At 39.0% G+C, this 10,721-nt stretch overlaps 1 protein-coding gene across 1 annotated transcript; it reads left to right on the top strand.

Moving 5' to 3' along the window:
- Positions 1-291: 291 nt before the first annotated feature.
- Positions 292-2,164, top strand: LOC115957766. The gene is made up of 2 exons (XM_031076088.1): positions 292-1,068; positions 1,916-2,164. Exons 1-2 carry the CDS (start codon positions 460-462, stop codon positions 2,015-2,017), a joined length of 711 nt encoding a protein of 236 aa, XP_030931948.1. The 5' UTR covers positions 292-459; the 3' UTR covers positions 2,018-2,164.
- The last annotated feature ends 8,557 nt before the right edge of the window (positions 2,165-10,721 follow it).

The raw sequence follows: 10,721 nt of genomic DNA on the forward strand, positions 1-10,721 counted from the left end.
ATAAATTAAGGGTTACGTACGGATTAAATTCTTTTTACAAAAAGAAGAAAAAGCATAACCAAGTCCTTGATCTATGGCCGACAATTAACTGTTGTTACAGGGAAAAGCCAAATTTTAGGTACACCATATCAAAAATTTTAAGATTATATAAAATTCTACATCTTATGACTCAAAATTACCATGTGTCGATTTGTAAGCCGTAGGAAAAAAATAGTGGGTCCTTATAAAAGTGACAAGTAACCAATTATAGATTTTGTGTTATTAAAGTTACTCATACAAAATTCCTCCAAGTCTCATAATTTTTAATTTTCACACAATAAATCATATTAGCAATTTGCAAAATATTATAGGTCTGCCAAGCAAACGACTACGCATAAACTGTCCAGGCCGATCACAGACTCACATTGATACGCATAAAACTTCTAAGCTAGCTAGACAGAGTCCGTGGCTGCAGTGAACATGGTGAGTTTGAAACTCGTGATTAGCACAGAAAAAAGCAAAGTGCTATATGCTGAAGCGGGCAAGGAGTTCGTGGACTTCCTCTTTAACATTCTGGCCCTGCCGGTCGGGACTTTCATTCCACTTCTCAATCAAGAAATGGAAGGCAGCTTGGGAAACATTTACGATAGCATTCAAAATATAAGTCCCACTTACCTCAAACCAAACGTGAAAGACTCTCTCCTGACGCCCAAAGTATACATCTCTGGTGATACTGGAGGGCTTCTCCAATTGCCAAACGTTATAAAGTCAACACACAGGAAATTGTATGGGTGTAGTAGTAGCTGCTTCTCCATGTCCGATGATTCCGAAACAATCTGTTGGATCCATAGAAGATTCACCGATTCTGTGTTAAAATATAGAGGCACACCAAGCTCAAACAATCCGTACTTCTCCAGGGGTCAAACTGATGGAGGGTACGTGGAAGAGTTGGTTACGTACATGGTGATGGATGATCTGGCTGTGAAACCATTGTCCAGTACAGCTTCTATTATCAATCTTCTTGACAAGTTTAATGTCAAAAATATGGGAGCTCTTGAGGAGAAAGTGGTTGAATTGGGCATGGATGAGGTATGTCACCCATTCTTTAGCTGTTTGAGCATGACTTCTATTTACATCTTTTATTACTGTCTGTTATTTCATTTTCAAAATTTTTGCAAAAGTAAATTTTAAAATCGAAAAAAAAAAAAAAAAAAAAAAAACACATAACATCCCATGATCATTAGTGAAGCTAGAACACAGAAAGTGAAATAAAGAACACAGAAAGTGAAATAAAGAATTTGTATTCAGGTTCTTAAAACTATTTCCATTTGAATTGCATTTATCCCATAGAATAAATTAATATTGCAAATCTAAATTTATGTTCAAGCCACATCATTTAATATGCGAAATAAACTTGTTCTATTTTAAATAAAATAAAATGGAAAAAAAAAACTTGTATTTAATAAGTGATCTTATGATTAGTGTATAATAAAAATAAAAATTGACCATTTTTTGGGGAAAAAAATCCATTTTTATAAAATAATTTTCTAACTTTGCTAACAAAAGAAAATTTATGAAAAAGAAATAGCAAGATGTTTTTAGTGTTAATTAATTTTTTAATTTATTTATAGATATTATTATTTTTTTAAAAAAACTCAAACTTCTTTCAATTACTTGGGTAAATAAAGATTGTCCTATGCAATCCATGCATAATCCTACCATAATTATCTCATTTTATTGGATAGACCGACCCGTCAAATACCAAGAAAGGGTCATAGGTTTTATAACCCGTGATAATACAAGCTAGTTTGACCCGTACCCATCCAAATCAACCTGTTTACTAGGTCTATTCCAGATGCCTTATTGCAAAAATGTCTCTTTTACTTGCTACATATAATAACTAACAGCTTAGCTACTTTTTTTGGTTTATTGCAAGGGTGTGAAATTGCTTCAGACTTCACTACTATCGAAGAGTGTTCTCACTGATGTCTTCCTCCTCCCAATGTTGGAACTTGAAACAGAGAAATCAAGGCATTGATGCAGAAGTAGAATGATGGCACTGTTACATCTTATTGGTGTTTTCATTTCTAAATGAAGGATTCTTTGGGATTGCTAAGATTTTTTTTGTTGCAAATATGTTTTAAATGTAGTTAAATTTGGTGTGGCAATGTATGTCCAATGATGGGCGTTCTCTCTCTCTCTGGGTTTGGTTAGTTATTAGTATTATGTCAAAATGAGATGAAAGTATGTAAGATTTGTTATTAAAATAATCTGAAATTGCTTTAGATGATAACCAAAAAGAAAAAAAGAAAAAATCAACTGAAATGGCTTTGTATCTCCGGGTTCTAGTGACAGCCAAGGTTTTTATTTTATTATATATATATATATATATATATATATTGAGTAAAAAAAAAAAAAGGTTTAAGAAGTTGCAAACCTCCTCAATTACTTGCCTAATTAAAAATTTATATAGACGAAGCTTTTCCGTAGATTATTGCTTTCTTAGCTTTTTGACTAATATAGGTTATAATTAAGATTCGTAGTGGTAAATTTCTTTTTCACAAAAGAAGGAAAAGCAGATCAAATAGATTAGTTACAATTAGAACTTGAGCATTTCCATCTGCTTATGCAAAAAAGAAAAAAAGAAAAAAAAAGCATTTTAGCTCACCAAACATATAAACCTTATACACAAAAACTAATTGACGTTTTAGACCTATGATAAAGAGTAAATATTATGGAGCGGATATTTTAAGTTGAAATTTTGTTGTATCTATATTGTAGTTGTAAGGACGCGATTTGGTGACGAACCTAAACAGTATCGGGTTCGCACGTGAAAAGGCCCCTAACAATATCATTTGTAGAGCGTGGGTTTGGAAGGCTAGGCCTTGTTCGATAGGCGGTGGGTTTTTCGCGGTGTTCGTATGAACTTAAGCTTTCCTACACCCCTGGAGTCTTTCTCCTGGAGGTGGGCTGGGAGGCCCTGGTTTCTGGCCATTTTTCCCAACCCCCTTTTAGGTTACTTCTTTTTCCTTTTATATTCGCCTGCGTTCATTGTCCTTCGTCCACGTATAGGGTCAATCTTTCCAAAATTGATACTTGTCCCATCAGCCTATCCCCCAAAGTCGTTGGGGATGGTTGTAAAAGCCAAAGAATGCGGCTCTGTCAGGTTCAGAGCATTAAATGGCAATAACAGCAGCTTTCCCTGGATATTTTAGATCTTTTGTCCTGGTTTCGGTCCTATACCGTTTCTGCCCTCCTTTCAGAGGGGGAACTTTGGGTCTGCCGAGGACTGAGCCGTCCTCGGCGATGTCCATAGGCTATTTGGTCGAGTTTGGGCCATAGCCCTCCTCGGCTTGGGCCTTTGGATTTTCCCCAGGTAAATGGGCCCGGCCCGTAAATCGTTTGGGCCCCACAATAGCCCCTCAAAACCCGGCTGTCCAACCTCTTGGTTGGAAAGGGGGGTTTTGGTGATGCCAAACCTCTCCTGTGGCCCAATCTATTCGGCCTATTAAACATGCTGGCGGTTCCTCATATGCCCAAGAGATTCACCGGTCTACGAGATAGTTTTTAATTTCGCGCTTGATGCATTCTTATCGCTTGGGGTATTCAAAACGCGCTTTGAATAATCACTATTTACGAGACTACTTTAATTCGACGGTTTATTTTGATGGGGTGGAGAAGCGGAACCGGCGTGTTTGGGTTTGCTGATTCCTTTGGAGATCTGAACTTATTAAATGCCCCCCGCTCCGCCCTCTGTATAAGTAGGACAGGAGGAGGTGATTGTTTTTACCAAAAATCCCTTTTCATCCTCCTGCGACTCTGGAATACTTAGCCTCCCTTAAGATTCGATTTACTCGCCGGTTTATACACTTAATCGTAAAATACTTTACCATAACAACAAGGGATGCAAAAGTCCCACCCCTCCCAAAAATGCCACGTTCCGATAAAACTTATCATGGCTCGATCGGGACAAGGATGGCGAAGACTCAAAATCAACCTCATCCTTCTTTCAGTCAAAATCCGAAGAAGGGACTCGTCACGTCAAACTTTCGACGTGACTGAGTCGAGAACACCCAAGATTGTTACCATCCGGCTCCTCACGAGCGTACCTAATATGGCACCGGCGTGTTAGGAGTCAGGGCGGAGACAGGGGCTAAGTGCTTCTGCTTCTCCCTCTTTTGCTCCTTGGTGCCCTTCCCCTCCCTCTTCTTATTGTCTTCCCAGCACCAGTTCCGCCCTGGTGCTGTTTCTTTTCTATCTTTTGTTCCTCTCTTTGTCTCTTCATCTCTCTCTCTCTTCTTCTCCTCCTTCTTTACTCATGTCCTCCATCTTCTTTATTCATCCCCCTCATCTTCGTCATTGATTTCTTCCTTACTATTTCCTTCTTCTTCATTCATTTTCTTTTTTAAAGTGAGTCCCTCTCTCAGTATGAGCAGCAATGAGGCAGAGATTGGAGAAACTTTGAAGACGAGTTTAAAAGACGCTTGACAGTTTACTTTTTTGTACTACAGATGTAATGGTTGCTTAGGCAGTTTACATTTTGTATAGGCTCGTTTGAGCCCCTTTTTGTATGTTGTAATGATTTTTTTTATATTAATAAAAATTGTTGTCTACCTTATTTCGCATGTTATGTCTCTATGTTTTCATAAATTTGCAAGCGCTGCTCGGCACAATAATATAGCATCTAAATCAATGACGACTAAGACCAAAATATTTGATAATAAAATGATGTCGCCATAGCTTTAATAGAAGTGCTTGGCACAATAAGGCCGACCCGTAAAAAATAGTACTCACCCGGAACTAGCCGAGGAGAGAACCGAAGGCTTGATGCCGTGTGAGAAATAGCCGTCCGAGGACATATCCCCTACCAAATGAATAGCCCTCTTATACGACTAAATGCTGGGGCGTTCCACCCCTTTCCTTACACCTTTATTGGCCTTAACATTCTATGGTGTTTAAGCCGTGGATGAAGTGACCTGACATTTTGACCAAGTAACCTTTCTTATGAGAGTCAAACCTTTTCTTATCCAAGTATTTGGTTTTCCCATAGGCTTGAGTCCGAGGACCATGCAAGGCCTTGGTTCTGTCCAATAACTTGTAATTTTTATAATTTTTCGTGCTTGGCCTCCCCATAGGCTTGAGTCCGAGGACCATACAAGGCCTTGGTTCTGCCCAAAAACTTGTAATTTTTATAATTTTTCGTACTTGGCTTCCCCATAGGCTTGAGTCCGAGGACCATACAAGGCCTTGGTTCTGCCCAAAAACTTGTAATTTTTATAATTTTTCGTACTTGGTTTCCCCATAGGCTTGAGTCCGAGGACCATACAAGGCCTTGGTTCTGTCCCTGGGCCCATATGCCGAACGGGCCTGGGCCGCGAATTTACTGGGCCCACAAATTAAGAGGTGTTTCCATAACTTCTGATCACGCGGTACCTTTTGGCGTCCCAGTGTTCGAGGTGCACCTTCTCGAGACTCCTTTAACCTCAGGGTTGCAGACGACGTTGGAAGTCGAGCCAGAGACGTTTTGTCTGTAGCGTTTCTTGGGACGCTGCGCGAATTAAATGCCACCACCTTATCTTTTAACATAAATAGGAGAGAAAGTTGCTCCTTTTCACACACAAATCCTTCAGATTCCTCCCTTAGTTCATCATGCTTGAGGCAGAGATTGGGAAAAAGGAGCTCCCTCCGCCACAAAGGCGTCATGTCCCCCCGAGACTCAGAGTAGGGAGGTACGGGCCAAGGAGGTGCAAGTTCAAGGGAGCATTCCATTTCGTCATAGGGGAGGGGGTCCTCTTCCCTCTTTTAGTCAAAATCCGAAGCAGGTTCTGGTCATGCCAGTTTTTCGGTATGTCCAAAGAAGGAATTTCCACCATCAGCACTGTCTACCTTGTGGCAGACAAATTTTTGTGGGGGCTTCCCAACCTCAAGCTCCTAGCACCTTTTCTGTAGATGGTGTTAGGCTGAGGTCAGGTTCTTTGGCTGCCTGAGTTATGGGCATGCAGAGGTGTCGAGGAATGGTTTCCTTAGACAATAACTTGGCGCAGTAGCCAACCTCTCCTCTGAGCTGTCCCCACGGCCTTCTCTCCACTCGCTTGTATTTTCCTTTACTTATGTGGTCAGCTTTAGTGTAAGCTTGTTTCAGCTTTTCATTGTACACTGTACTGTTCCTTTGTCTTAATAAAATATGTGCCTATTTCTCCATACATATCTTTCTTCTCCGTAACAACTACTTTATGCATGAATATTAAATGCAAGCTTGCCCTTAAGGATATTCCAGGCAGAAAAAATGCTTTAACACGGGTTCCTACTAATTTAAACTCACAAATATTATCAAGTATAACAATGGTAACTTTCAATAAATTAAATTCTTGGAACTAACCGGGATAAGCGTTGAGTACTACGCGATGCATGCTAGACCAATGTCCGAGAACGATAATCTCTAAATAATTCGTCTGAAAGGGTAGCTAAGTAGCGAGGGACTCTGGTTGCGCTTTTGGGGCAATATGTTGCGCCGTATCGCATCAACCCCTTTGATACTGGGGATCCGAGGGTAGACCGAGGAATCCGCGCAATCAAGATATTAACCCGTCTGCTAACGCGGAGTTCTCTTCGGAGGGATTTCGAGGTTTACGGGCCATAGTTTTTCTTTAAATAGTTGGTTCCTCATCCAAGTAGTTGGTGTCCCCACAGGCTTGAGTCCGAGGACTTTGCAATGCCTTGGTTCTGTCCAAAACCTAGTTTTCATTACATCCAGGTAGTTGGTTTCCCCTGAGGCTTGGGTCCGAGGACCATGCAATGCCTTGGTTCTGTCCAAAACCTAGTTTTCCACATCCAGGTAGTTGGTTTCCCCTGAGGCTTGGGTCCGTGGACCATGCAATGCCTTGGTTCTGTCCAAAACCTAGTTTTCACATCCAGGTAGTTGGTTTCCCCTGAGGCTTGGGTCCGTGGACCATGCAATGCCTTGGTTCTGTCCAAAACCTAGTTTTCCACATCCAGGTAGTTGGTTTCTCCTGAGGCTTGGGTCCGTGGACCATGCAATGCCTTGGTTCTGTCCAAAACCTAGTTTTCCACATCCAGGTAGTTGGTTTCCCTGAGGCTTGGGTCCGAGGACCATGCAATGCCTTGGTTCTGTCCAAAACCTAGTTTTCCCACATCCAGGTAGTTGGTTTCCCTGAGGCTTGGGTCCGAGGACCATGCAATGCCTTGGTTCTGTCCAAAACCTAGTTTTCCACATCCAGGTAGTTGGTTTCCCCTGAGGCTTGGTCCGTGGACCATGCAATGCCTTGGTTCTGTCCAAAACCTAGTTTTCCACATCCAGGTAGTTGGTTTCCCCTGAGGCTTGGGTCCGTGGACCATGCAATGCCTTGGTTCTGTCCAAAACCTAGTTTTCCACATCCAGGTAGTTGGTTTCCCCTGAGGCTTGGGTCCGTGGACCATGCAATGCCTTGGTTCTGTCCAAAACCTAGTTTTCCACATCCAGGTAGTTGGTTTCCCCTGAGGCTTGGGTCCGAGGACCATGCAATGCCTTGGTTCTGTCCAAAACCTAGTTTTCCACATCCAGGTAGTTGGTTTCCCCTGAGGCTTGGGTCTGTGGACCATGCAATGCCTTGGTTCTGTCCAAAACCTAGTTTTCCACATCCAGGTAGTTGGTTTCCCCTGAGGCTTGGGTCCGTGGACCATGCAATGCCTTGGTTCTGTCCAAAACCTAGTTTTCTCTTTGTGTGGGATCTTGGCTTTAGGGGAGTTAGCTCCTCGGCCAAGCCCCTAGAGTTTATCCATACGGTTAACGTTACAAGGTACCTAGTTTACTCTTTACAGGGGACCTTGGCTTTAAGGGAGTTGGCTCCCCAACCAAGCCCCTAATCAAGAAACACAGCCGCTAACAGAACTTTATACTAGAACTCTATAACCGACGGTTAGATATAACGAAGAAGCTCCATCGACCCACTTCCTATACCAACACACAAGCCTTTCCCACAGACGGCGCCAATTGTAAGGACGCGATTTGGTGACGAACCTAAACAGTATCGGGTTCGCACGTGAAAAGGCCCCTAACAATATCATTTGTAGAGCGTGGGTTTGGAAGGCTAGGCCTTGTTCGATAGGCGGTGGGTTTTTCGCGGTGTTCGTATGAACTTAAGTTTTCCTACACCCCTGGAGTCTTTCTCCTGGAGGTGGGCTGGAAGGCCCTGGTTTCTGGCCATTTTTCCCAACCCCCTTTTAGGTTACTTCTTTTTCCTTTTATATTCGCCTGCGTTCATTGTCCTTCGTCCACGTATAGGGTCAATCTTTCCAAAATTGATACTTGTCCCATCAGCCTATCCCCCAAAGTCGTTGGGGATGGTTGTAAAAGCCAAAGAATGCGGCTCTGTCAGGTTCAGAGCATTAAATGGCAATAACAGCAGCTTTCCCTGGATATTTTAGATCTTTTGTCCTGGTTTCGGTCCTATACCGTTTCTGCCCTCCTTTCAGAGGGGGAACTTTGGGTCTGCCGAGGACTGAGCCGTCCTCGGCGATGTCCATAGGCTATTTGGTCGAGTTTGGGCCATAGCCCTCTTCGGCTTGGGCCTTTGGATTTTCCCCAGGTAAATGGGCCCGGCCCGTAAATCGTTTGGGCCCCACAGTAGTAATGTCTAAAAATTATTAAAGGGATTCATAATGAATATTAATGAGATGTAAAGTTGATCTTTAATTAAGATAATATAATGAGCTTGGATTTTATAGGTAGTTGGATTTTCATACCCTAAGAAAGTTACTAAAGGATAGGTGCATGAATAAATTTTTATTTACTAAGATAATATAATGAGCTTGGATTTTATAGGTGGTTGGATTTTCATACCCTAAGAAAGTTACTAAAGGATAGGTGCATGAATAAATTTTTATTTACCAAAGAAAAAAGCAATGAAAATATTGGTTTTTTTTTAGTTAAAAAATAAAAAGGTTTCAAAAGTTGCAAAACTCCTCAGTTATTGCTTTCTTTGCTTTTTGACTAAGAAAGGTTATAATTTTGTAGTGGTAAATTTCTTTTTCACAAAAGAAGGAAAATCAAATCATATCAGAACTTGCTTAAATCCGTGGTAAGTGGCCGACAATGAACCGTCATTTTTCCAACTACTGACAAAATTTTTTTAATAATAAATTTGATAATTCTAGCTAGTCAAAAGAAGAAAAAAAATATTGATAATGCCTCGGATACCAAATTTTACTTGGCAAGATTTATTCTTTTTTACTTTTGGCAAGATTTCTCTATTAGTAATAATAGAGAAAAAGAGCAATGATATAGACACAAAAAATTTTACAATATCTTTCATAATAGTTGAGTTGACAACTTTTTATTAGTTTTTATATGGACCCAACATTAATATAATTATATATCTACCATTGTCAATTTGACACATCAACCAAGTATGGAATCTCTTTCTCAAAAAAAAAAAAAACCAAGTATGGAATCTTTTGTCAAACTTTTTTTTCCATAAACTTCCTCAAAAATGATAGATACTTGAGTGTGAATTGTGTCCACCACAGTTTATGGCCAATCATTTTAACAATTATAATATTTATTGTGAAAAAGTTATATGTACAACATTACTTTTTTTTTTTTCTTTAAGCCTAAAACGCAAAGCACACTCATTAAGTTTTATAAGAATTCATTTCAGTTTTTTAAGTTTGAAGTTCATTCAATTAAGGTTTCTCTCACATTAAATTTTTATTTACCAAAAGAAAAAAAGCAATGAAAATATTTGTTTTTTTTTAGTTAAAAAATAAAAAGGTTTCAAAAGTTGCAAAACTCCTCAATTATTGCTTTCTTTGCTTTTTGACTAAGAAAGGTTATAATTTTGTAGTGGTAAATTTCTTTTTCACAAAAGAAGGAAAGTCAAATCATATTAGAACTTGCTTAAATCCGTGGTAAGTGGCCGACAATGAACTGTCATTTTTCCAACTATTGATAAATTTTTTTTAATAATAAATTTGATAATTCTAGCTAGTCAAAAGAAGAAAAAAAATATTGATAATGCCTCGGATACCAAATTTCACTTGGCAAGATTTATTCTTTTTTACTTTTGGCAAGATTTCTCTATTAGTAATAATATAGAAAAAGAGCAATGATATATACACAAAAAATTTTATAATATCTTTCATAATAGTTGAGTTGACAACTTTTTATTAGTTTTTATATGGACCCAACATTAATATAATTATATATCTACCATTGTCAATTTGACACATCAACCAAGTATGGAATCTTTTGTCAAACTTTTTGTTCCATAAACTTCCTCAAGAGAAGAAATGATAGATACTTGAGTGTGAATTGTGTCCACCACAGTTTATGGTCAACTATTTTAACAATTATAATATTTATTGTGAAAAAGTTATATGTACAACATTACTTTTTTTTTTTCTTTAAGCCTAAAACGCAAAGCACACTCATTAAGTTTTATAAGAATTCATTTCGGTTTTTTAAGTTTGAAGTTCATTCAATTAAGGTTTCTCTCTCATTAAATTTTTATTTACCAAAAGAAAAAAGCAATGAAAATATTTGTTTTTTTTTTTTTTAGTTAAAAAATAAAAAGGTTTCAAAAGTTGCAAAACTCCTCAATTATTGCTTTCTTTGCTTTTTGACTAAGAAAAGTTATAATTTCGTAGTGGTAAATTTCTTTTTCACAAAAGAAGGAAAATCGAATCATATCAGAACTTGCATAAATCCGTGATAAGTGGCTGACAAGATTTATTCTTCTTAGCTA

This window comes from Quercus lobata, chromosome 8 (assembly GCF_001633185.2).
Source record: "Quercus lobata isolate SW786 chromosome 8, ValleyOak3.0 Primary Assembly, whole genome shotgun sequence".
Classification (NCBI taxonomy): domain Eukaryota; kingdom Viridiplantae; phylum Streptophyta; class Magnoliopsida; order Fagales; family Fagaceae; genus Quercus; species Quercus lobata.

Coding starts and splice junctions, on each gene's coding strand:
- LOC115957766 (XM_031076088.1), top strand. CDS start 460: ATGGTGAGTTTGAAACTCGTGATTAGCACAGAAAAAAGCAAAGTGCTA. Junction 1,069..1,915: donor TTGAATTGGGCATGGATGAG/GTATGTCACCCA, acceptor GTTTATTGCAAG/GGTGTGAAATTGCTTCAGAC.